This window comes from Gopherus flavomarginatus, chromosome 7 (assembly GCF_025201925.1).
Source record: "Gopherus flavomarginatus isolate rGopFla2 chromosome 7, rGopFla2.mat.asm, whole genome shotgun sequence".
Taxonomy (NCBI): Eukaryota; Metazoa; Chordata; order Testudines; family Testudinidae; genus Gopherus; species Gopherus flavomarginatus.
In genome coordinates, this window is record NC_066623.1 from 73596438 (window position 1) to 73624040 (window position 27603).

General features: G+C 40.9%; 1 protein-coding gene across 1 annotated transcript in view; it reads right to left on the bottom strand.

The window, feature by feature from the left end:
- The window catches only part of KIF14 (kinesin family member 14), an 80117-nt gene that overhangs the window by 39621 nt on the left and 12893 nt on the right, over positions 1–27603 (bottom strand). The window contains exons 5-19 of the mRNA XM_050961494.1: positions 24997–25095; positions 22485–22537; positions 21998–22028; positions 21313–21420; positions 20039–20155; positions 18822–18940; positions 17044–17216; positions 14889–15036; positions 14717–14780; positions 11760–11944; positions 5106–5208; positions 4732–4892; positions 2347–2494; positions 1002–1154; positions 32–158 (exon numbers count right to left, since the gene is read on the bottom strand). Coding sequence (XP_050817451.1) covers positions 32–158; positions 1002–1154; positions 2347–2494; positions 4732–4892; positions 5106–5208; positions 11760–11944; positions 14717–14780; positions 14889–15036; positions 17044–17216; positions 18822–18940; positions 20039–20155; positions 21313–21420; positions 21998–22028; positions 22485–22537; positions 24997–25095 — 1789 coding nt within the window. The remainder of the gene's footprint in view (positions 1–31; positions 159–1001; positions 1155–2346; positions 2495–4731; positions 4893–5105; positions 5209–11759; positions 11945–14716; positions 14781–14888; positions 15037–17043; positions 17217–18821; positions 18941–20038; positions 20156–21312; positions 21421–21997; positions 22029–22484; positions 22538–24996; positions 25096–27603) is intronic.

Sequence of the window (27603 nt, forward strand, 5' to 3'; positions counted from 1 at the left end):
CTCTCCACACATACACACCCCACACACATACTAGTTATAGTTTTATTTCCATTTCCACGATTCTTCTGGAGAGTTTCTATTTCTTTAGCAATTTTCTGCTTCTCAGCCTCCAGAGCTTCAAGAATCTTTGCGTGACGAATAGTATGATCTTCTAAAGCCTAAATAAAAGACATAGATCCATCCATGACAATGTTTTTACAAGAAGCAAAGAATAAAATGGAGTGAGAGGTTCTTATCTTTTGAGGCTGCATGCTTTACAATAAACTACTTTATCTGATCCCTCTACTACATCAATTAAGACGACACACATTCTACCAATTTTCATTACTTGCTTAAATTCTCACATGTATATGTTGGAGCATTTATTATTTAAATAGGACTACTGAATTCAAGAAAAAGATAACAGAATTTTCTATCAATTATTTTAAAAAGAAAAAAATCTATCATAGAAGTTTAAAGATGAAAGAAAATGTCCACTAGCAGTCATGGAAAATACTGAAGTTTTGGTGTCTACTGCAGTCAGCAAATGTAGAAACCTAATATGGGTCAAAATGTAAGGTATTACATCTATTAATACGATTTAGGAATAATTCCTCATTTTCAGGGGTGCTGTCAAGTCTCCTTCAATGTTTTTATCTGAGGAAACAAGTTTTGAAAGTATTCTGGCTCCCTCAGCTATTTCCCCAAATACTTAACATTCTAGACATTGCTTGCACTTATGCCTGAGTCCATCACTTTTGGTGAGCTCAACACTTCCCTAAGTTTGGAATATCAGCAACCCAGCCCCCATTGTTATTTTTGATACCCCAAGATTTTTGATCTTGTTATTTTTGATACCCCAAATAGCAGCTGATTTAATAAGAGGGCAGTGAGAGAGACATGTCTGTCTTATAATCATTTTGAGAGGATTATTTTTAAGAGAGCCAATGAAGTTAAATAATATTATAATAGTTTGATTGATTGATATGATTGATCAGACAAAATGCATGTTTTAAAATTACCTGTCTGGTGGCTAATGTCTCCATTTCCAGGCGCTTCTTGCTGAAACATACTTCCAACTCAAGATGTTGCTTTGCTTTTTCCAGTTCTTGTATTTTGTTAGCAGTCTGCTGGTGATTCATTTCCTGAAGTTGTTTCTTATGAGATTCTTCTCTCTTAAAAAAAAAAAAGATAGAATAAATGGGGTATAGAAAAAAAAAAAAATCATATGCTTCAGCTCATACAACCCATTCACTAAAGATGGATATTGGAGTCTGTTCTTCTTTCAGTCCATGAGAGATTTATGGCCACTATAGATTACAGAGATAAATTCACTCTCTCAGCAATGGGAGGTTATATCCCAGTCAATGAACATCAATTATTATACCCTATATTATAGAGGTGGGCAAACTATGGCCCATGGAACCATCCGGCCTGGCCCTTAAGCTCCCGGCTGGGGAGGCTAGCACCCAGCCCCTCCCCTGCTGCCCCCTCTCCCCCGCAGCTTGCTGTGCCACCAGCGCTCTGGGCGGTTGGACTGCAAGCTCCTGCTGGGCAGCATGGCTGCGAGCGCCACTGGCCTGACACGGTGCTCTAGACTGTACGGCAGTGTGGCTAGCTCTGGCCAGGTGGCGTGGCTGCCAGTCCTGGTGTTCTGAACGGCATGGTAAGGGGGCGGGGAGCAGGGGGTTGGATAAGGGGCAAGGGGTCCCGAGGGGCAGTCAGGGGACAGAGACCAGTGGGCAGTTGGATAGGTGTGGGAGTCCCGGAGGGCCTGTCAGGGGGCAGGGCGTGGATAGGGATCAGGGCAGTCAGGGAACAGTGAGCAGGGGGGTTGGATAGGGGATGGAGTACCAGGGAGCGGTTGGGGACATGGTGCAGGGGGGTTGGATGGGTTGGGAGTTCTGAGGGGCGCAGTCAGAGGGCAGGGGCTAGGCTGTTTGGGGAGGCACAGCCTTCCCTATCCGGCACTCCATACAGTAACAGTTTCACAATCTCCATGTGGCCCTTAGGCCAAAAAGTTTGCCCACCTCTGCTATGGTACATTTGCTGAGAAGTAAAGTATCATAAATTTATCACGTTGCCACCATATATTATTCTCTATTGATATCAAGCCAGGATATCCTGAAAATTGCACCCTGCTTGTAGTAGTTCTTTCCCCCAAGACACATGCAAATACAAGAAAGAATGAAAACCCTGTGCAAAAAGACGGCATTATATCTGGAATACTTTGTGCAATAGGTGGGTTTTTATAAGTGTTTCAAAGGAGAGGAAAGAGAGAGCCAGGGATTCAGCTGTTCAGGCATGCAAGACAGCATGAAAGGCTACACAAACCACCTTTTCATTTAATTATGCAAAGCAATTTACCAGTTCTGCTTCTAGTGATTTTATCTTGCTTTCGTAAACTTTTTTTTGAGAAATAAGTTCTTGTTGAGCCATTTCTTTTGCAACCTGGATACCTTGCATCATTTCTTCCTTGGCTTTCAGTCGTGCCGCTTCAATTTCTGATTCAAGTCTGGAAGTAATGAGCAACTTAAATTAAAATATTAGCTTTTAACCTTTTTTAGTATGTTGCATATGAGATAAAAAGAGTAACATGCTATATTCATTACTTTATTGCTTCCGTCAAATATGAAATTTAGGTCTAAAAACCTCTCATTTTAATTGTTGTGGTTGTGCTAAATTTTTGTAGTTTATTGATTATCTCCCCCTGGGAGAAAATCACACGCAAGAAGGAAAAAGACTTTTTAGCCACAGCTGCTACATTTTGGGCAATTCAATCATTAGAAACATAGATAGCTAGGTTTGTAATGATCAGGAGAACCGCATGGTGACTTGCCTGCCTGGTGTGAAGGTTGCAGATCTCTCAAGACATCTAGATAGGCTTATGTGTAGAGTTGGGGAGGAGACAGTGGTTGTGATACATGTAGGTACCAACGACATGGGGAAGGATAGGAGAGAGGTCCTGGGCACACCCGGCACACCGCATGCACATGCCTATGCTCTGCCTCCTGCCCCTGTGCAGGGAAGTGGGGGGGAGAAGGCAGAGGGCGGAGAAGAGCGGGCCGGGCCAGGCAGGATTTTTAATAACATGCTGCTCCGGCAGGCAGCAGCATACCATTAAAAATCGGCTCGTGTGCCGTCTTTGGCATGCATGCCATAAGTTGCCAACCCCTGGGATAGAACAAGGAGTAATGGTCTCAAGTTGCAGTGAGGGAGGTTTAGGTTGGATATTAGGAAAAACTTTTTCACTAGGAGGGTGGTGAAACACTGGAATGGGTTACCTAGGGAAGTGATGGAATCTCTTTCCTTAAAGGTTTTTAAGGTCAGGCTTGAAAAAGCCCTAGCTGTGATGATTTAGTTGGGGATCAGGTCCTGCTTTGAGCAGAGGGTTGGACTAGATGACCTCCTGAGGTCCCTTCCAACCCTATGATTCTATGAATGGGAGTGGAGGTGCCGGGCCACATAGGCAGGGGGTGCAGAGCTACTGGGGGCAGGCGGATGACTGAGTGGGGGCACAGAAACACATGGAGACAGAGAATGTAGAAAGACATGGAGATGAGGGTAAGGAGCTGGCTGAGGGAATGCAGGGGCACATGGGGATCCGGGGGTGGCTGAGTGGGAGAACAGACACATGGGGACAGAGGGAGGGGGTGCAGGGGCACATGGGGACAGATGTGCCTGTCTGAATATGAGAGGCTAGGGAGTCAAGCAGGGTCTGCATGGGCAACGCTCCCTAACAATGCCTTCCTGCTCTCCCTCAAAAAAAACAAACAAAACAAACAAAAAAACACACACACCTGTTCTATACATACCCAATAACTCTTCAAATTTATACACAAACTCCTTCCCAGCAATTACTTACTTCTCCTTCAGCTTCTCCATTGCCCCTGACTTCCCCAAGCCTTTGCACTGCTTCTGAGGGGTGCAGGAAATATGGTTCCGTATTGTAGTTTAAATGAATTATTACTCAGAGTTCTGTATTAATATGCCTAGTAAGTAATCTATTTGTCAAAAAAATTTCCTGAATCTTTTTTGTTGTCTGTATTGTTACAGACATACTTGCTGACAGGTATTTTGAAATAAGTTACCAACATAACTTAAACTGGTGTGATTATATTGTGTTATTTTGACAAATAAAATACGCAGAATTTTGCAGAATTTTAAAATATTGTGTGCAGAATTTTTTAGTTTTTGGCACAGAATTCACCCAGGACTAAAAGTATTAAGATGGGACCATTACCAACTTCCTGTGCTGAAATTCAAGAGGCTGTCCCTCTGCTTCACACTCACCCATTTTGCATTGCATTAAACATATCAATCTGTATTTGGAATAACCCTCTCTGAAGTCTGATTTTTGCAGTGAAATAAATTCTCAATTTAATCTTTTGGCAAGCAAGAAGATTCAATGTGAGAAGACAATTTTAGTAGAATTCAGGCTTATTGTGGAAATATGTCATAATAAGAATTACGTATTAGAATTCCAAACAGTTAATCAAAAGAGTGCACAGCTAGAGATAACAAAAATAAAATGTTTCATGGTTATAAAAACACTGCAATATCAGTGTGTATTCAACTTTATATTAAAATGTTCGACTTTATGAGAAGTCAAGAGTGACCTTGTCTTTTTTTTTTTTTAAAACTTTAACTTACTCTTATGCAGTTTATATACCTATATATTTCCAGAAGAGAGCATGCTGCATTAGCATGTGAGCAGTTTATTGTTAACCTGGAAGGTTCCACAATACTTACTGTGACCTCTGTGCAACCAACAGTTCATTTTTTGCAAATTCAAAGTCTTTTGGCCCATCACATGAAAAGGTAGTCCCACAAGATGGCCTTTTTACTTTCTGAACCTCTACTGGATGATTAAACCTGAAATAATGGTCTCCACCGAGAATTACCCGATCACCCTGCAAAATACAGACACACTATTAGTCTATAATCTTAGAATCAAATATATAATACATCAAAATTAGAAAAATAAAAATATCCAGTAATCTGTCATGATGAACAAGTCAAGAGCCTTCTCAAAAACTGCAGTCAGATAATTTACCATTCATGCCAGGTATTTTCAAAGCCATGCATAAATATATTTATATCTGTACCAGTGATGGACAACTTACGTGATGCATAACTGTTGGCTCTGAAATGTGTTTCCCATTAACATATGTCTTTGCTTCTCCCAGTGGCGTAATACTCACTCTACCATCAACATTTTTGATAACACTGAAAGTGAGAAACATCAGATGTGACAGCAATAGCTTATCATGAACAAAAAAAAGTTGTCACTTAACTCCAGCTATCCATGACATTCATGATTTAGATAATGTGACTTTGAATCCTTTCCCCAGCTCCCCCAAATACTGACTGTATAGTTCATGCTATTCTGTTATTACACCATACACCTCAACTATATTGCTTTGTAAGAGTCAATCCTCACTTTGGAACAAGGAAGTTTGAGTCTAAACACACCTGCTGCTAAAATACTTAGTGTAATTTACTGCTGTCTGAAATGCTGAATCAAGTACTTGAGGTTATGGAAAACTTTATTAAAGAAAACTTCACCTTATCCCACATTTCTTCAAATGTTTTTTTTTAAGTAGTAATGTTGTTTAAATTTCTTGTATTACATAAGTGGTTCTAGGCAGAATGAGCGCTGCACATTATACAACATTTCTATAATTTGGTCAAGGTACAACTCCATCTTGGAGACAAATTTTATTTCATCTAGGGAGTTTCTACCAATATAATTCATAACTCAGGAGAGGAGAGATTGAAATCTGTTAGCTACAAATAAACTGCAAATATATCTCCTGATATTCTTATATTAGAAGGCAAATTTTTCTAGTTACATATTGGAAGATATACATTTCTAGTCAAAATTGAATCTTTTTTTTAATAGTTAAAGCTCAACACCAGGTGTTAGTCTCCTCTGTCACCCCTCTCCTCCTCAAACAAACCAAATACATTGTTCAGGTGTCGGATTATTCATAAACGGAAGGTAATATTAAAGTTTACACAAAATCATCTCCATCAAAAAAATAAAAATAAAAATGTTAAGGGCTACCAGTGTGATTCTCAGTTCATGCACATTTCTTCAGGTGCGGAAAGTTTCATGAAAGATTTACTAATGAGAGTATATATGTTACTATACAATGAGGCCATACATTTTGTATCAGAGGGGTAGCTGTGTTAGTCTGGATCTGTAAAAGCAGCAAAGAATCCTGTGGCACCTTATAGACTAACAGACGTTTTGGAGTATGAGCTTTCGTGGGTGAATACCCACTTCTTCAGATGCAAGTTATACATTTTGTATGGGGCTGAGGAGAGGCCAAAGGGAAGTGCCATGAACTGGAAATGGCACTGGCCCACCATAAAATGGAGGAACTGTCTGTGTCCTTGGAAGACAGATATGGAAATAAGCATCTTTCAAGGTAGGTCCAGAATGGGTTGTAGGCCCCCTTATGCTTTTGGGATCAGGAAATAGCAGGAGTAGAAACCTTTCCCCCCCCCCATTTCCTGAGGGACCTCCCCCACTGCCCCCAGTTCTAGGTGGTTGTCTAGCTCCTGAATGAGGAGTTACTAGTGAGAAGGGTCCCTGAAGAGGGAGTGGAAGAAGGTAGGTGAGGTGGGAAGGTGGCCAAAAGCTGGAGAATGTAGCCCAGCGACAATCTCCAGCACCTAGTGGTCTGAGGCAACCTACGACCAGGCCAAATGGTAAGGACGGAGACAGTTGAAGAAAAGATGGGAAGGAACCAGGGAGTTGAATGGAATGTTGCTCTCTAGCGCATCCTTGAAATGCGAGCTTCTGACCCCTGCGGTGTTTCACTGGGCCAGGTTGCATAGGTGAACAGGAGGAGGAAGAGCAATGGAGACTAAAACTAGTGTCCCTTGTAAATCCCTGCCGAGGCTGCCAAGGCCTTGGTGGCTGGGGTGGCCAGAATTGCTTCCTCGCCAAATGAGGCACATGAAACCCCAAGGGGCAGAGGGTGGCTCGAGTGTCCTTCAGACAGTGCAGCCTCATGTCCGTTTGTTCTGCAAAGAACCCAACTCCATCAAATGGGAGATCTTGTATCGAAGACTGCATCTCCTGGAACAGATCTGTGGTCTGAAGCCAGGAACTGCACCTCATGACCACCACCGAGGTGACCACCCTGGCCGCTGAATCAGCCACATCCCAGGCCATCTAGCAGGAACACCTAGCCACTGCTGTACACTCCTCAACCAGGGCCCCGAATTCTTGGGCCATCTCCTGGGGCATGGAATCCTTAAACTAATGGAGGGAGTCACACAGCTTAAAGTTACATTGCTCCAAAAGAGCCTGGTGGTTCGCAACTAGGAACTGTAGACTGGCTGTGGAATACATTTTCCTCCCAAAAAGGTCCAGTCGCTTGGTCAACCTTATTTTTGGGTGTGAAACTAGAGTGCCCTTGCTTGTCCTTTTTGTTGGCCGCCAAAACAAACAAACAATGATCCTGGGGGTGGGTGAGTATATAAGTATTCGAAACCCTTGACCGGAACAAAATACTTTTTCTCAGCCCTCTTGGAAGTGGGCAGGACTGAGGATGGGGTTTGCCAGAGAGTTTTGGCAATCTTTAGGACCCCTTCATGCACTGAGTGTGAGACATGTGCGGGGGTGGATGTGGAGAGCACATTAAACCAAGTGTCTGATTGCTCTGCCATCTCTTCTACCTCTTGGCCTAGGTTACTGTTCACTCTTCGGAGGAGGGTTTGGTGCTCCTTAAAGTCGTTCAGTGAGCTAGCATGAGAGGACCCCACCATAGCCTCATCTGGAGAGGATGAGGATGACTGAACCACCAGGGCAGGGACTGGAGCATCATCCTCTGTGGGGAAAGGAGGTCTCGAGGTGGGCATCTGGCCCTCCATCCCAGCATCTGCTTGTGTGTTGCACAACTAGCCTGGTGCTGTTTGATGCTTGTCCGACACGGTGACCAATGATTGGTGAGATGGGGGCATCAGCATAACCAGCACACCCCAGGCATTTGAGTAAGGCCATTCTGCTGGCCACTGGCCCTGCTACCAGGACAGCATCGCTGAGGTGGACACAACTTCAGGAGCCCAGTTACAACGGTGCTGTCTTGGCGAGGGGCTGAACTTCCTCTCTGCGTCGGAGAAATCCTCCTCTGGTGACAAGGTTGGGCCATCGATGTCTGAGTCCAGCGGCTAACCATTGCTGTGGGTGCCTCGAATAGTTAGACCAGTGCCAGGAATAGGGGGAGCAGCGCCAAGTTGGAGAGTGCCCCTGTGATGGGGGGAGAGTTCTTTGCGCTTTGGGCGCCAGGAAGGTGTTGACTCAACCATCAGTCTGAGTCCCCTACCACTCAGACAGAGTCGGTGACAGATTATTTAGGGGGGTAGGAGGTCTCCTTGCAGCTCCAGTGTGGGCTCCAGTGGCCCAAACAGGGACCCAATGCCCCTTGATCTGTCTTGCTCACTACAGGGTCCCACTTCTTAGACTACTTCTTCTTAGGCACCGGAGAAGGAGATCAGTTCTGGGTAGAGCCCAGTACCTGGGATGTGCTATGCACTGAGGCCAAAGTGCTGGGCATTGTGTCTGGCCAGGCCAGCTCCAAGGCTGGGTGGAGAGCGGCCTCCATGAGGAAGGCCCTCAAATGAATGTTGTGTCCTTGGACGAAAGTTCTTGCAGATGTGACACTTACTTAGACATGGGATCCCCCCCAAGCACTTCAGACAGCTGCCGTGTGGGTCACTAATAGGCATAGGTCTATTACAGTCAGCACAGGGCTTAAAACCTGGCGACCAGGGCATGCCCCGCCTAGGGCAAAGTCCCTGCCGGTACCCTAGCTGACTGACTATAGTACATAATAGCTACTTACTAACTAATCTACAATAAACAAAACTATTTACAGCTGGAATACAAAGTCGAAAGGGAAAGAAACCACTGACCACTTGTGAGGCAAGGAAGAGAGGTGCTCTGGGAACCAACCACCATGAGTAACAATGAACTGAGAGGTTGTAGGACCAGCAGCACCTGATATTCCGATGCATGGGTGCGGCACTGCAGACGGCGCCACAGCCAACCCTACAGATCTCGCTAAAGCAAAAGTCTCCGACAACTGTGAATGTGGGCACACATACACCTAGAATGGAATTGATATGAGCAAGCACTCAAAGAACTGGGTATGTTTAGTTTAGAAAAAAGAGATTAATGGGGAACATGATAGCTGTTTTCAAATACTTGAAAGGCTGTCATTAAAAAGATAGAGAAAAGCTGTTCTCTCTCGCCACAGAGGGCAGGACAAGAGACAATGGGTTCAAGATACAGCATAGCAGATTTAGATGAAATCTCAGGAAAAACGTCTTAAACGCAAGAACAGTAGGACAATGGAACAGACTGCCTAGGAAGGTTATGGAAGGACCTTCACTGGAGGTTTTCTAAAGGAGGATGGATAGCTGTTAGTCTTGGATAGTTTAGATGCAAAAAATCCTGCATCTTGGCAGGGCATTAGACTAGCTGACCCTTGCAGTCGCTTCTAACCTTATGATTCTATGATCTTATGACTAGAAAAACCATGTGTGGAGTTAATTTGGGGATCCAAAAAGGGAAACTGAGGTGAAGGGCTACATGCAGGTCTGCCCAAGGTCACCAGGGGGCATCATGAGGCAGCCACTCATCTACAATCTTTCATTGTTCAGATTCTCTGAAGTATTGCTTATCTGATGTACACAGACCAAAACAAAAACAAAAAAATGTTTTGAAACAGAAATTAGATTCATATTACATGCAGACAGCACATGACTGAATGGAATTCTGATACTGACATGACAGCGTATATTTCATTCTGCTTTTAAGAATTTAGCAGATTTTTTTCTGTGTAGAACTAATTTAGTATCTTTCATTTGAGTTATTACTGTATTTTAATTTTGAACTTCTTATTTCCTAACAGGAAATTTCTGTTTGTTTTGCATATGAGTATATAAACGTATGATGTAAGGCAGTATTACTGCTGATGTTGGCTGACTTTGACAAAGAAAATGAACACAGCTAAGAGGGATGTGGCACTGAAAACTTCCTTGCTCATCCCAAAAACATGTGAAGTGTTTTAGAAAACTAAACCGAACACTGATCCCTATAAGTGACTCAAGCCCCTCTCACTTTCAGCACGAGTAGTCCCAAACTCATAGGGACTATATACATGCTTAAAGTTAAGCTCATGTTTAAATGCTTCACTGAATTTGGGATCTTAAAACAACTCTTCTTGATTACTTGAACTCTCATTTAGATAAATGAATAGGATAGTCAGGGTACATCAGGATTGGGTAATTAATCTTTCTATTCAGCAGGAGAAGTTATTATACACAGCATCATATGATCATGTTTCTCTCAACCTTTTCTACCTTAAGCAGATATCTTAGCTATGTCAACACTAAAAACAGTTTTGCTGCACTAGATGACAGAGATCAGACATATGCTTGCAGTGATTAACTTACTCGATCATAAGCCAGGTCATTTATAAGCCAACTCCCCAAAGATGGATAAGTAGAAATGGAAAATTTTTATAACCTGTTCATAAGCCAACCCTATAATTCAGGGGTCAGCAAACTTTGGCTCCTGCGCCATCAGGATAAGCCACTGGCGGGCTGAGATGGTTTGTTTACCTTGAGCATCCACAGGCACGGAGATAAACCTAAGTAAACAAAGTGTCCCAGCAGGCTAACAGCTTACCCTGACGGGCCAGGATAGCAACTAGTGGGGAAGTTTTTGGCGAGGGAGAAGCTGGGAGTCAGGGGAGTAACCCCTGTGACCACCCCCACGTGACCCCACTCCTGGCCCGGGACCCCCCACACTCCCTATCCCATCCCTTCCCACCTTATCTGGGGAGGGCCAGGGGAAGCTGTCCCCGGCCTGGCTGGAGTTACTCCGGCAGGCTGGGCAGTGCAGCTGCAGCCGGTCAGATCAGGTGGCATAGCCGCAGCATGTTCCAGTGGGCTGAGCCGGGCGGCATGGCCGCAGCAAGCTCCAGTGGGCCAGGCAGCGCAGCCACAGCATGCTCTGGGGGGCGGGCCAAGCAGCACAGCTGCAGCCTGCCAGCCCCAGAGCTGCAGCTGCTTTGGAAGCTCAGGGGAGAGCAGCGTGGCCAGAAGCAGATACTCTAGCCCTGCCTCTTCCCTTCTGTCTCTGCTGGCTGTGCTGCCTCTCCTTGCTCCCTCTGTTGGGGGGAGGGGCTGTGCCCCATCTCTCCCTCTGTATACCCATTCATAAGCTGACCCCCTTCTCTGGTGCTTCCCTTTTTTACTAAAAAAATTCGGCTTATGAACGAGTATATATTTCTAGGGGGAGGTGCAAAGAGTTCTTCACTGAAAACCACTCTGTGATGTCTGGTGAATCCCTCAAAAGAGGTCACATCATGTCTGTTATCCTGGTCAAACAGGAGCTCCATGCTAGATGAGAGATTGAGCACCCTGTGAATTATTTCATACAGCAACCCAGTTTAATACAGCAGTAAGACGCATAAGATATCCCACCAGAAGTTCATCTCTGCACATTGGCTAATACAGCACCATTGTGAATGCAGTTACATGGGTTTTGCACAGATAGCATAGCTGGAGTGTCCACACTGCAAAGAGCTAAGACACTCCAGCTATGCTAAGCTAACCCAGGTTAACTCTACAGTAAAGACATACCTAGAAGAGACACTTGCTCGGGGGGTAGGAAAGAGGGAGGGAGAAGAGGAGATGGTAACCCATTCTCACATAGCCACATGAAGGATCTTTCATTTTAGGGTATCACATACCAGTGATCATCAGCAATTAGCACTCCAGAGAGCTGGATATCATGATGAGAATTTGGTTTGTACTTTCCAACTGTAGTTTGTCCTTCTTTTATCATGTACAGAAGCATCTCAGAAAGCTGGGGATCTTCATTGAGATTGACAAGGTTTGGCAAACGATTGTCCATCTTGAATGTAATTCCTGCTTTCTAGGTGATTGATTCAGAAAAATACATACAAATAAATCACTAACTTTTTCTATAAAAAATAAATCAAAGTCTGCCTACCGTACCATAGGTCAGTGTTTCTCAAACTGGGGTCCTTGGACCACTGGGGTTGCACAAGTTATTTCAGGAGGTCCACAGGCCCCACTTATCAATTCCTCCCCAATGCCGCTGGGTGGGTGGTGCAGGCAGCGGCCCAGGGTGGCTTGCCAAAGGGAGCACTGTGCATAAAGGTTGCCTGATTCCTACCTGACTTGACAAGAGCCGCCTGGGTTGGCAGAGGCAGCAGGCAGGCGGAGCAGCAGCATTTGGAGGAGAAGGGAGAGGGACCCAAGCTGCAGGGGCGCAGTTGAACAAAAAGCCGAGCCAGGTCTCTTCTCTGGAGCAGGGGTGCCCATCCTGCCCGACTGCCATGTTCGGCTGCCTCTGCTTCTAGTCCCTCGCCCCGGAGTGGGAATGCCCTACTGTCTGCTGTGAGGAGGGTGTGGTCAGGGGGGCAGCATGGCTGATGTCAGATGTCCTCCACCCATGTACCCGGTCTCCACTGAGCTGAGGTGATGGGACAGGGTGAAATCTGTGTGCGCTGCTGCCTCTCTGGGTCAGAAGCTGCTAGCAGCTACTTGTGTCCAAACAAGCCTTCAGGCCCCTGACCCTGAGTGCTTTATTAAAGGGAATGTGCTCAACACGCAGGTGTGCACACGCGTGCACACAGTCTCCCTCACACGGTCCCCACAACACATACCAGGGCTCCCTAGGTCAGTTTCATCACCTGGCCTGTGCTGTGAGGTAAGCACCAGGAGCTGCTGCTCTCCTGCCCTCTACTTATGCAGCCCAGGTGGGGAAGTAATCTGGATGTAGGGAGCCCTGGTGTCGCTCCTTATTCGCCCCTCACAGCCACCTAAGGGATGCATGGGTCAGAGGAGCATCAGTCCAGTGGGGGAGCAAGCAGCAATGCCAGCTGCTCTGTCACTGCATCCAGGTGAGTTTTCCCATATGCAGTTTTCTCATGTGGGTACAGGAGGGGAATTCAGAGGTTAGGGGCACAGGAGTGGGACAGGGATTGGGGTAAAGGGGGCACAGTGCAGGAGGGATGTGGCGGGGTAGGAGTGAAGGGGTGCAGGGATTAAATCGCACAGGAGAGGAGTGCAGGGGTTGGGGTGAAGAGGACACAGTGCAGGGATAGGCACAAAGGGGGTGCAGGGATTGGTGTGAAGAGGGCACAGTATGGGGTTAAGGCTGAAGGGAGGGTGGGGAGCCTATGGGAGACAGGGTTAATGGGGAGAGGGGTGCACCACACCCATAGGGCCAGGAGCACCAAAATGAAAGTTTGCCAACGGTGCCATTTTCCCTAAGGCCAGCCCTGCGGAACAGCTGTTCTCCAGCATGCATGAGCCGCTGGAAGAGGAGCGGGGATGGGGAGCACTCTCAGGGGAGGGGGCAGAAAGAGGCGGGGAAGAGGAGGGGTGGGGTGGAGCAGGGTGGGAAGAGATGGGGCCTTGCGGGAAAGCATGGAGTGAGGGATTGGGGGTCCACAAAAAATTTTACATCAAAATGGAAGTCCACAGGTTGCTAAAAAGTTTGAGAACCACTGCCACACATAATTTATTTGAAAGCACTGACCTGAAGAGAATGAATATTAACTGCGTCTTGCAAAGAGGAATGTAAACTAGGAAAGAGGATTCTTAGGACAATCTCAATTCTGTGCATTAAGGGTGTCATAAACAGATAGTTACGGGTTAATAGAACAGGAGTACTTCATGTCTCTTTTGACTGTAAAGAGTTAATAATTTCAGTGAGCTTGGCTGTCACCTGACCAGACGAGCAATCAGGGGACAGGATACTTTCAAATCTTGAGAGAGGGAAGTTTTCGCGTGTGCTGTTTTTGGTTGTTGTTCTCTCTGAGTTCTGAGAGTGACCAGATGTGCAACCAGGTTTCTCTCCAATCTCCCTGATACAGGTTCTTACAGATTCAAAATAATAAGTACTAGATGATAAGGCGAGTTAGGCTTATGTTTGTTTTCTTTATTTGCAAATGTGTATTTGGCTGGAAGGATTCTAATTTGTACTTGTATACTTAGGCAGGGAGGGTATTCCCAGTGTCTATAGATGAAAGACTAACATATTCCATCTTAAATTTACAAAGATAATTTTTACTTTTTTTTTTTCTTCCTCTCTTTAATTAAAAGCTTTTCTTGTTTAAGAACCTGATTTTTTTTTTTTTTAATTCTGGTGTGAGATCCCAGGGGACGAGGTCTGGATTCACCAGGGAATTAGTAGGGAGAAAGGAGGGAAGGGGGAGAGAAAGGTTAATTTTCTCTTGGTTAGGAATACTCTCTCTCTCAGGGAAAGTCTGGGAGGGGGAGAGAGAAGGAGGGGGGAAGGTAAATTTTCCTTTCTGTTTTAAGATTCAAAGAGTTTGAATCACAGTGATCTTCCAGGGTAACCCAGGGAGGGGAAGTCTGGGAGAGGCAACGGTGAGGGAAAGGGTTTACTTTCCTTGTGTTAAGATCCAGAGGGACTGGGTCTTGGGGGTCCCCGGGCAAGGTTTTAGGGGGGACCGGAGTGTACCAGGCACTGGAATTCCTGGTTGGTGGCAGCGCTACAAGTACTAAGCTGGTAATTGAGCTTAGAGGAATTCATGCTGGTACCCCATCTTTTGGACGCTAAAGTTCAGAGTGGGGGTTTATACCATGACAAAGAGGTTTATTGGTATTAAGCATTTTCTAAACTTTTTTAATTCTTGTGAATAAAGGGTACCTGTAACTCCTTTGTTTCTTCAAATTTCCTCTGTTCTGCTTGTTCAAATTTTTCTTTCCAGGCCCTTAACATATCAGGAAAAAGAAATCAAAATAATTACTTTAGGGATATTTTATTCCAATATTTATAAGACTACTACTTAATATTCAGAAGACATTAATGACTACCCCACCTTTGCATCTCTGCCATATCCCTCTCCTGTTGGTGTAGTTTTACCCTTAGGGATGTTATTTCTTGCAGATACTGTCTATATTTCTCAGGATCTCTATTTAGAGTACTTTTGCGAGCTGCTTTCAGTTTCTCAATTTCTGCTTTCAGTTCTACATTTGAAAAATAAAAACATAACTCAGCTTTTAAAGTAAACATAGGATCCTACATTAAGCAGGTGTTTAATATTAAAAAACCTCATTCTTTTTTAACAGTAAGTCTGAGGATTTTATCCTCACTTTGGCAATATGGAATTTATGTTAAATAGAAAGTATCCCACCCAAGCTTTAACATGCCCATCTAGTACAAAAGTCTGTGTTTGTTACTTTTAAGAATAGCGAGAAAATAATTTTATGTCACTACTCCTGAAATGTGAGACATTAAATAACCTGCTAAACTGCACACTGAATAGTGTGCCTTGAGAGATGGCAAACTGAATGTTTTTGTTTAAGGTCTAGACATCACTTTTATATCATGCTATTCTCTGAAACACACAGGTCACACCAATTGAAGAGATGTCCCCCAAGGAAGCATTAGCTAAATTAACTGATCAACTAGAGTGCTGACAATAGCTTATTACACTATACAACTGATTTCATTTGATTATATAGCACGTAGACAGATTCCAGTTAAGTACTGCCAGGTTTTCAACCTGCATAATGTTTTTGAAGAAGCTGCTAATTTAGAAAACACAACTGGTTCTCTCTCTCTTAGAATACACCCTGGTTCTTTTTGTTTGCCATCCACCTAAGCACGTCTTCATTTATTTTATTTCCTGTGTGCAACACCTGCTGGGTTCTCATCTATTTTTGATTTTTAAATGTAAACAAAACAAACAAGTACTCAAATTTAATAAGTAAAATAATATCCTACTTTGTGAATCAATCCCATTGTATCTCTACATAAAACCACTTCAGCATGAATACCAAGCACCACTGGAGGTGATAGTAACCCAATCCCCTCAGCAAACCTAACAAGAAGGGGACAATGCCAGTTTTTACACCCCAGTTACCACAATACTACTCATCTCCAGTATCACTGCAAGTTAGTCTGCACTTGCCTATTGGCTGCAATACTAATGTTCCCCACAGGTAATACAATGATTATATATGCAGCTGTAAATTATTTCATAATTCAGACTGGAGAAAATCATAATATTAAGTCTGACTTCATTTTTATGCAATAAAAGACTTTCCTCCTCCATTTTCAGTAAGCACCATACGACTAAATGCCAGAGAAGTTATTTTCTCTTCAAAAAGGGAAACTTCAGGTTGAACGAACACTTACAGTCTACAAAATACAACAATGTCCTAAATATGAGTACAATAGCATGTGTCTAAAGAGGTTGCTGCTGACCCCACTCAGAGGGAACAATAAAACTATTTTGTGTGGAGAATTAAGGGCCAGAATTTGATCTCCTTGTTCACACTGCATAGCAATTTAGTAGTACCACTGACGTCAACGACTACTAGTGCAGCACAGTGCTCTTTATCATGTGCAAGTATACTACAATCTGACTGTACATAAAAGCAACATTATAGCTGAGATTTTTAAGTGTACAGACTTTAGGAAATTCAACTTTAATTTGACCACCTTTCACTCATGTTGTATTTTGTGTATCACTGTGGGAATCGAACTGAATTTCCTGACTTTTTTAAAATCTCAACCATAATGTCAAATTACATGTAAAAAATTAAGGTTAATTTCCTTGTTTCATAAACAAAAATAAATGGAAGGAAAAGTTAGGTTTGCTTGAATACACAACTGAAATGAACACATTTAACTGAATGCTGTGATATCTATAAAAGTGTGTACATTCAAACATATATACAGTACCTAATTACTTCAAATAGGGCATAGGTTTAAGCTCAAAAACAAAAAACATAACCTATAAAAAATACTGAGATGTAAGTTTGTGAAACTGTATCAAAGAAAAAAGAGTATCTCCAGTTTTGAAAAATTAGTAGGCCTGTAAATTGTTTAAAGCCAGTTATTTAGAAAAATCTTAATGTTAAATGAATAAACATCAAATATGCTGTCAATCATTACAAGAGTATTAATATCAACATCATGGACAATTAATTTAAAAATGCTTGCAAATAAAAAAAATCCCACCTTACCTTTAATTAATTTAGCATTCACATCTTCATTTACTTTGGCAATGTTGATTATCAAACGAGCTTGTTTAGCATATCGAAGAGTGCTAAGGGTTTCTTCTACATTGCTGGCAGCAGGGCTTATTGTGGCAATCATGGTCGTTTTTGAATTTCCACCAAGACTTTCCTTTAATAACCTTCATTGACAAGAAAATGAAACAATTATTCCCACCATTGAAACCAAATTAATTTCTCAGAGTTCATAAGGAATTAAATACAAAAAAGCCTGTGTGATTTACTATATATTTCAAGATGATTTTCAACCAGATAGTCAAATCCAAAACACGAGCCTGTTCCTGCTTACAGATACGCAAGGGTTTTTTTATGCTTAAAGAAAATTCAATCAAATACTTATACACCTACATAATTTCACTCTATTCTACTTAAAAGACTCTTACAAACCATAGAAACTATTATACACAAGCATTCCTTTGCTTTCCATTTATGTTCTCCTCTTTTTGGAAAACATTGATCCCAAATGCCTAAATATAGCAGAAAAAACATGCCTGCTTATATTTGTTTATATTTTCACTGGTGCACCAACACCATGGAAGACTTCAGATGAAAATGTCTTAAGAGTTATGGGAATAGGTCATAAATCAATTTTTGGTGCAATCGACAACTGCTTTCATCTTAGTGATAAAACTGCATTAAAATAGATTAAAATAGTCTATAATTCAGATGACATTGCCCAGCAAGTTCTAATAGCAATAACAATTTGCAAGACAGTACACCTTGCTACAGAGTGGACAATGAGAGAGGAATGCGGAAGGACGAATAGTTTTTACTTTGCCCAAGTTCTTTTCCTTTCCTGAATCAAAAGAAGCTTCTCCCCATGTGCATTTTTCCCACTCCAGATTTAGTATTTATGACAGCTGCGAGAATGAAGAAATGGAAACTAAAATCCTTTATTTACAGAAAGCCCTATTCTGACTAAAATAAACTTAGGTGTCAGGCACGCATAAGCCCCAGGCCACTTGCCTCTACCAGCTGATCTACAGGAGACAGATGAATGGTGGTATAAGAACTACTCAGCTAACCAACACTTCATAGTTTTAGGGTTTGTCCTTAATCTATAAAAAATTAGCAGATTCCCAGGTGCACTGAACTAGTTTCACAATGTCATGCCAGCGATGAGGGTTGAGAGAGTGTTGTGCCAAGGAGAGAGGGTCAGGGATGGGATCAAGACCATAAAGTCCTCTCATGTACTGTGTGCCTAATGTGACATGCCCGCCCCAGTCACTAGTTCGATCAGGCCAGCAACCTGCTGAAAAATCTGTCTTTAGGAGAGAAAGAACCATTACGGAGCCAAAAAGGCAAGGCCAGCAAATAAGAGAACATAGGGAATAGGAGATTGTTTTCTTTCTTGTGGGAGGAAGTTTTAGTGTTCAACAGATGCTAAAAAATGTGAAAGCAATCTCTTCAGTGCCAGAAGAAAAAGGGAACAGCAGAGAGATGAGGGCCCTGTTAAGAGAAGAAAAGACATCAGCAGCACATTTCTTCATCTACAGTACAGAACACTGAGGAAGACTATACCGGTCCTCAAATGTACCCACAATTAGCAGTACATGAAAATAAAAGTATTTTTCAAGTTTACTTTACTTCATCCAATAGTTATTTCACACAATTTGTAGAAGTGAAAGTCTACAGATGCATGAATCTACCATCTGATAAGAGTCTCATCTTTTTGTTTTCCACAAATCAAGATTACTGTATAGTAGCGCTGCATGGAATATACATACCACGTAAGGACAGATTCCCGATAAGGAATGAAAGCTCTCTTTCTGTTCTGAGATTGCTCAGAAAGCGCAGAAATAACTTTCCCCAGAGTCAGCAGTGATTTATTAATACTCACGCCCTCCTATATAAAGCAGAAATAAGAATAAATGCACAGCCTCATTCTGAACATAAAACATTACTACTTAGATTTTTTTTAAAGGGCAAATTACTAAAACAGAGCCTAACAGGCTAGCGGCATTCTCCTATGAACCCATCCTATTAACAGGCGTTGTTGATCCTATCGGGATATGCTAAGTGAATCATGCTGACTCTGATGCAGATGTACTGTATGAAATCCAACACTGATATAATGGAAACGAGAGCAGCCCAGAAGGATCTTCAATCTGATGTAATGAAGACCTACGTTTTGGACTAAGCAGTTCCAAGGAGCAACATTAGAGAAGACTTGGGATACATTTTATCTTATTGTAAATTTTTTTTTTTGTTAATAATGCCAAACCCCAGGGAGGAGTGAGTTCCGACTCTACACAGTGTTTCGACTGTTTTAGAGCAGGTTAGGAAAGGTACTTGCACATATAGAGCACTCCCCTTGCCTTCTTTTTAGCTTCTTTGCATTATAAAAACAGAGTTAAGCAAGTGCTTTCTCCCCTGTTTTAGACATAAAAGAATATTCAGCTTTGTAAAGTTACAATAAATGTGTGACATATGGGATAAAAGCTAAAGCAAGTATTTAATATCTAGCCTTTTGGAAGGTAACTAGAAAACAAACCAAAGATGTCCAAGCCTCTGATACAAAAACTACCAAAGAAAACCATTTTTTCCTGTCTTTTTATAATCAAGTCAAGTTAAAGCAGATGTGATGTTTTCCACATTGATTCAGGATTTATACTGAACTTGTGATGTGAGACTCAGATCAATAATAATTTATATGCACATACATTTTAAACAGTGAAATTGTTGAACAATTAAAGAAGTTAAATTTAACTCTATGAATAGTACAGAATATTCAGCAGACATTACATGAATTAATTTTTTTTCCCCGTCTTGTGAAAAGACCAGAGCAGCTATGCAAAAGACACTGTTACATCAAGATTCATTCAACCTGGAGACCAACAGGTCTTCTCTTACAAGTGCAGACCTAAAGCATTTGCATTTCATGGCCTCACAATACTGTACTCTGAGACAAACCATATGTCACAAAACTGTAAATGCAGTTTACCTTCAGCCTCTCCTCACTGGTCTGAGTTGGAGAGCAGCGTTCGCTGCCTGCTAGATCTATTAGATTTATGCGACTGGTAATCCTATGATCATGCCCTTCTTCTTCCACAAACTCTGTCTAGAGAAAAGAGATTACTGCACTGAGAAAAAACATTTAATTTTGCAGATTATGACTCATCACCAAAATAAAAACCCCATGAAGAGTCAGATCCACCATGCTATTCACTTTTAAATAATGCATTAAACATTTTCTCATTTTACTCTTTTAATGAGAGTGTCATTTAAGATATAGTATAACTTTCAACAAGAAAAAGATTAAGGCGAGGATGGTAAATAGTATCCAGAGACAAACACCTGAGGATTTCCGGTAGCACACCTGCATAAGCATAAGTAGAAGTCGTAAAAAATGAAATGCAGCCTAGCAGTACATTTTGCTACTTTAGCTCAGGAGCATATCAGGACTATTACTCACTTGGGCTTCAATCCAGCACCCACTGAAGTCACTACAAGTTGTCTTGGACTTCTGTTGATGCAAGACTAAAGCACTGGTGAGTGAAAAGGACACTGACCTACATGCCCCAATGGGGAAGACAGGGCAAAGTATGGTGATGGCAGCAACTGAGGAAAATCAGGAAAAAAAATCTGTGGGAGGAAAAAAATTGGAGGTCCATAAACTTGGGAAGAGCTCTATCTACTTTGCTTCCTTTTCTACCCTTGTCTCTGTGGAGGTTGCCTGTCTCCTACATACAAAATTATAGGAGGGAGAGCAGAGCTCATGTCTGCTGGGGATAGGTGACACTGACCTGAGTGCACAGGTGTGTTTCAGTAGCTTCTCGTTTAACAGTGCCTGGAACACTTTGCATTATCCTCTCTCTGACCCAGATCAGGTAAGTGAGAGACATCACTGGGACATAAACATTCAAAACTGTGAATTATAGGATTTTCTCCCCTTGCTATAACTGAACCATGAACATATTTGTATAGTGCAATAAGTACAGATAAGTGCAGAAACATTAGAAAAGCAATGTCCTGTAAAGTTTACAGTATGACTCAGACATGTTTACAATATGCTTTTTAAAAAAACAGTAGTACTGCGAGTATATAAAATAAACCAGACCTGGCTATTTAGAAAGCAAGACTACTACTTCTTTATTCAGCCCAGTATATTTAACACAACCCTCCCCTTCTTCATTCTTTTCTAGGCAGCACACAATAATTGAATTTTCCATCATTACATTATTGCACTAATTAAAAAGAAAAAAAGTCACACTATACCTTTGTTTGCGTCATCACGAGGGTGAAGACAGAATGAGATCTAGAGCTCTTGTCATTCATGCCTGTGGCAGCAGTTGCTCTCTGTTTATTTCCTAGCTCGAGCCAACTCTGATAATAGAGATAACAGACAGGATATTAAGTGAAAGGATTCTGTGAGCAGCTAACAAAAGTTTAAAGAGCTCTACAAAAATGAATACACTGTATCTACAAGCTGGTATTGGTGGTAGTGTGGGCCAATAAAAAGAAAATGTTGGTAGCCCACAAAATACTTTTATGTAGGATCCCAACATTAATCAATGTTTTGAGCATTACTGATCCAATTTTTCCCCACCTCTAATCACAGGGGCCAAAATGGGACAAACTTTTTGAGACGCTGGTGTTAGCAAAAGGAAAAATTGAACCACTACTACTTTTGTCTAAGCTTAAATGAGAAATTGAAATAAGTTTAGGCCCCAATCCTGCAAGTAACTTCACATGGGCACAAGGATCTGCCCACATGTAGTCAGCTGCAAGATCAGATAAGATGTCATAGGCTAACAGACTAGGCTTTGTAAGCTCATGTTTATCATCACTGAAAACAAGCATTCAGAAGTAAAGAAAGGAGCAGTCATGAGGCAAAAGAAAGATTTTTACTTACAACTATTAAAAGACTGATTTTTATTAGTTAAAAACATCATCATCTTACCTGGATATCTGAATAAGAACTGACTATGTTCCTATAAAACAAAAATAGTTCTAGTTCAAACCAGTTCATTTTGTTTCTACAAAAGGTATTAGTGGTTTAATTTTTGAAAAAAATTTACTGAGTTATAAACAAGTACATACACTGAAGCCGAACTTCATCAACCGCACCATGCAAGCCTAAGTGTCTACCCCAGCAAGATTGGGCAGGATCTTAGGCCTTGATTCTGCAAAGATTTGCACACGTGCTTAACTTTACTCACTGTGAGCAGTTTCTCAGGCCTCAATGAGATTATTTACACATCATAAAGTTAAGCATGTGCGCAAGTCTTTTCAGAATAAAGGGTCCTGCCCAGTCCTGCTAGGGTTGACCTTTACATCTGCAGAGCCTTTATTAAGTCAATGGGACTGCATAAAGGCATAAGAACAATAATAGCATATTGCCATATCAGGCCAATGTATTTACTAGAATGACAATAGTTAAGGCTTACGCTGTCAAGTCTTCCACGTATGGCCCCAATACTGGATGTTCTCTTACACGGAGCTGTTGAGAATTGTAAAAGAAAAAGCTATTCAAATATATGAATGTGTCCTAACAATTATGCAACAATCTCTTAAAAGTAAAAAAAAACCTAATGAAAATAGAAGTGAAAAATTATTTTTCTACATGTCATGGTATGAAGGGGTTCTTTTTTGTTTTTTTTTGAGGGGTGAGGGGTGAAGGAAGGTCTTAAAAAAAAGTTCAATGCATGCTCCAGAGTAACATCATTAGAAGAAGAAGAATAAAACCTTTATTTTACCAGGATGATAACTGAAAACGAGTTCTCAATTACAAAAGTAACCAGGACAAAATAGGTCACAAACTGGAATATACTGTTGCTTACCAGATAGAACCGAAGATGTAACAATGTGTGAACAAAACAAAATTGAGGAAAATTCATAACTGGAATTTGCTAGAAACATTCTTTACTGCTTTGACACTGAAGTTTTAAAAATACCTGCAACACACTTAATTACATGCCCAAGACTCAACAGAAATTTAGCCCGAGTCCATCAGCAAACATATTCTCCCAAAATCACTGTCCAGCCTAACCCTCCCAATTTCATAGAGCTGTAGGGTGCTCTGCAGACAACTAGAATTGAAAAAGTGCTAAATATAAAGGAATGCATTTCACTAATAAATGCTGTGTATTGGGGGGGGGGGGGTTTCCTCCTCTTCTCTTCAGTATTTCTTGGTTTAGTAACCTCCCTCTCCTCTTCATTTTGTATTTTTCCCCACTCCTGTCATTTAATTTACTCTCTCTCTTATATCTGTTTATGATCTTCTGCTTTTACAGGCAGCATATGATCTTGCATTATCCTCTTCCTTGTTTGTTTTTCCCCTTTGATCTCAGTTTGTCCAACGCTTCCTTCTAAATGTTCTTTCACTGTTCTGATTTCCCCAACCCCACTCCACAGTGCTACATTTTCACTGCAAAGAGGTGTGTTTTTACATCAAAGTAACTATCCTGATGTAAAATCCTAGTGGAAGCAAGGCACTGTAGTTTTTACATCAGTGTAGCTAGTCAAAGCCAATTCTAGGTAAGGGAAAAATAAGATTGATCTTGACCAGCTACATCAAGGTGAAAATTACCTGCATCTTGTCTCCACTAGGATTTTACATCAAGATCTCTCTCAATGTAAAAAACATTTTTTTTTAAAGCTAAGACAAAGCCTTAGGGTTTATGTACATTAGGTGTGTTATTAGAACATATTAGCTAAACCAATCTAACGAATACCTTCTATGACAAGTTGTTCTTCAACACAATTTAGTAGTTTAGCAACTTGCCTTGCCTCCGTAGAGTTTCAAAAGGAATTAATTAGCTACTCGATCTAGCATCACACCTTTAAATCCTACTTAAAACAAGACTTTAGGGTTGAATGGACAAGCTCTGCTCCTCCAAAGTGGGGAGTTGGGGAGCATACATGAGAAACCCCAAAATGTAAATGCAGAAGAGGACAAAAAAGAGGGACCCCAAAAATCCTAGAATTGGAGTTAGGGAAATGATAGAAAAATCAAAGTATCAAATCACAATTTTGGGGAAGGGATTAAATGTGTGTTTCTTACAGATGCTGTCTGTCTTGCTATCTGCTTCAACTAATTTGGTATGAAGTAGGGTTGCCAATTTTGGTTGGACATATTCCTGCAGGTTTCATCACATGACAGTCTTTAATTAAAGATTAATTTTTGTCCTGGAGTCTGCAGGAATTAATCCTAGAGGGATGGCAATCCTCCCTACAAAGAAAATATTCAGAGAACAATCCTCAAAAAAGTAAATTCCTCTACTTGGAAGACTGATGGGCAAAATTAAATTAAAGCCCTAGCTACAGATTCCAGCTCTCTCACAGTGTTACTTTAATTAGAAATAACCTTGGTTCTGTTTTTAAATTTCTTCTATGCAGTGACATCATCAATATCAGTAGCAGAAAGGTGGACAGATTAGTAACAGCATTTGAGTGAACAGAGAACCCCAAAATCAGTGTATATTTGTTCATTTTATCGCTGAAAACGTTTTGATCATGCAGTAGTGGAGAAAAAATAAAATCTAGTCTGAGAAATATTGCTCAGTTAATATTTAACAACCTTAAATCTAAAAAACTTCTTAAAATTTGACAGTTTTTAATTGAAACTGGCATATCAATGTATTTTTAAAATTTGAACCAGCGTAAGTTCTAGGCACTGACTACATAGCTAAAGATGCTTCATAGCAGACTAACGTGTACCATCTTCTCTGTAACTCATTTAGTAGGAACATTTATAACAAGGTAAAAATATTAAGAGATGAGCAAGCAAGAAGAAAGCAATGAGCACATCACACAACAACATTGCTACATGATCTACCTATACAACAACTTCCAAGCTTGCCTGACAGGAAGCTTACCATATCCTTCCAGTTAGAAGGCAGGTGGCACTACAGCTTGTATATTGACAGATATATTAAGAGTGTATGAGTAGTAACTTACAGGTTGCTTCTTTTGTCCATTTTCAGCTTTAAAGATGAGCAAATCATGAATTTTCTCATTGTAGACTTCAAAATAGCTCATTTCAAGATGGTACAAATTCTAATTTAAAAACAAATTATACGAGTGAGATATTCTATCAGACTTCTTTTGTCATTTCCAGTCAACAAATTTAATGGCAGCTGCAGGTATTCTACACCACCGTTGCAAGCTTTTATTCTGAAGTCATCTTCCAACAGCAAGATCCTAGACAAGAAATCTTAAATATACAAACTTATTACAATTCTACTCACTGCTTTCCGCAGCTATGACACATCATGTTTAAAAAAACCACAGCAAGCAACATTGTGCTTTTAATACATAAAAAAAAGTTATTCACTCCTGCAGGAGTCCCATATTCTTTTATGGACTAAGTTTGCACAGTATGATACATGCAATACATGAAATAAAGATTCTGACTGGTGGAGCTGGCACACTTTGGTGATTTATTACCATGTCTCAGAAAAGGGACATGCATTTTTATAACTGGTATCCACAATTATCTTAATTTATTGAATGAGCATTTTCTGTGTAAGTACTCACCCCTTCACTTAAATTCCTATAGTATTTATAAAATTAAAATATGTTGTCTAAGGAGCAAAGATGACTGAAGTAAAAAAACTGACAATGCAGATAAAAATAGAACTTGGATGATTTAGGGCAACAGAATCACTTATTCACAGCACATAAGCACAGACAACTTATATGCACTCTATCGGCATTCATTAGAAACTATAATTTGATGTTGAATTTAGCAATAAAGAGTAATATACTACTTAGATTCCTCAATGCCTAACAAACCTTTTATAATTTCTGTGCCTCACAGTAAAGCAAAATGATTTATAAGCTTTTTAGCTGTGAATACCAATATATTTATGTATGCTGATGTGCTGAATAATACTTTGGCAATAGATAAAGAAATTCCAAGCAAGTTAGAACAAAGAAACCTTTCTGTATAAACTTCACTCAAAATTACCTTCACTATTTTATAGTCATCAAAATTTAACATTTAGTCACCAAACACTTGTATACAACCTTTTCTTTCCTATAAGAAAGCCATTATATGTTCCTGATCTCTAGTTTATCTCTACATATGTGAACAATAGCATCAAAGACGTAAAAATAAGCCACATGTCCATCTGTTTTACATTTAATATCTCCTTCAATAATAATCTCAAAAATCAGATTTATAAACTGAAGAAAACATTAAAAACATTCTTTCTAGGGAGCATCCATACCATTCTTACCAAGGAGTGCATCTTGTATTTGCAGCAAGGTGAGATTTAGCTGTCTCAGTCCTCTCTTAAGCTCTCTGGTCTAGATAAAAAAGTACAATACCAAAAAACAGCCAGCTCTACCAAATTATTCGGAATTCGCTCTTAGCAAAGCATGAAACCCAGTAACCATAGAAACAAGAAAAGCACATCTCTGGAAGAACCTCTAGTGATAAGAATCACCCAACAAAACCCCAGTCCATCCTTCTCTCTGGATAGCATCGGTATACACGGTATATACATACCAAGTTACCATGAAATACCACATACAGATTAGCCATTGTCTTAATCTGCTCAACAGCCCTCGTGACCCTTCTGCTAGACTTCCTCTCAAAGATTCCAAAGCAAAATTATAGAAGCTGTAATACTTGTTTTCAACTAATTGCAGATTCTTCAGTTTGGATCATTTTTTGTTTGTTGATCTCTCCATCTGATAAATGTTCCTCTCTGCATGAACACCACAATTTTTCTCCTTGAAATGCTTTTTGGCTCACTAAATGATTCAGTTTCAGCATCCTTTCCAACATGCTAACTTGGAGTAATGGGACTGTCCTGCTTTTCCACAAACTCTAGCATATGCAACTGCTTTCTTCAGATGGCATGACCTACGGTTAATCTAGAAAAACAACGAGGAGCCTTAAAGACTAACAGATTTATTTGGGCATAAGTTTTCATGGGTAAAAAACCCACTTCTGCAGATGCATGGAGTGAAAATTATAGATGCAGGCATTATTATACATGAAGAGAAGGGAGTTACCTTACAAATGTATAATACCACCTGCATCTGTAATTTTCACTCCATGCATCTGAAGTAGATTTTTTACCCACGAAACTTATGCTCAAATAAATTTGTTAGTCTGTACCCACAAAAACAATGAGGAGACCAGTGGCACCTTAAAGACTAACACAGCCCCTCCCCTGATATGTTACTGTAGGTAGCACCAATGCAATGGATGTAACATGTTGCTTTCTAGGGTTTATAACATAGGCTCTAATAGAGTATTTAAAGAACTTCCCACTAAATTATAATCGATCCTTTCCTGAAAGAATCAAACAAGGTATCATAGAGGAACAAAAAACAACCAACCATTTGTTGTCCTGAGAAATCGAGAAGGTTATTATACTGAAAGATGATATCACCCATATAAACTGTATGATAAGACAGATTTGAGGCGCTGAAGTTCAAACAACTGAAAGGCTGTCTCCATTTCACCATGTAAGTTACTGTACCAAAACATATATAATGTATCTGAGTATTGAGAAAAACTTTGGGACAAAGCTTGCATCTTATCTTTGT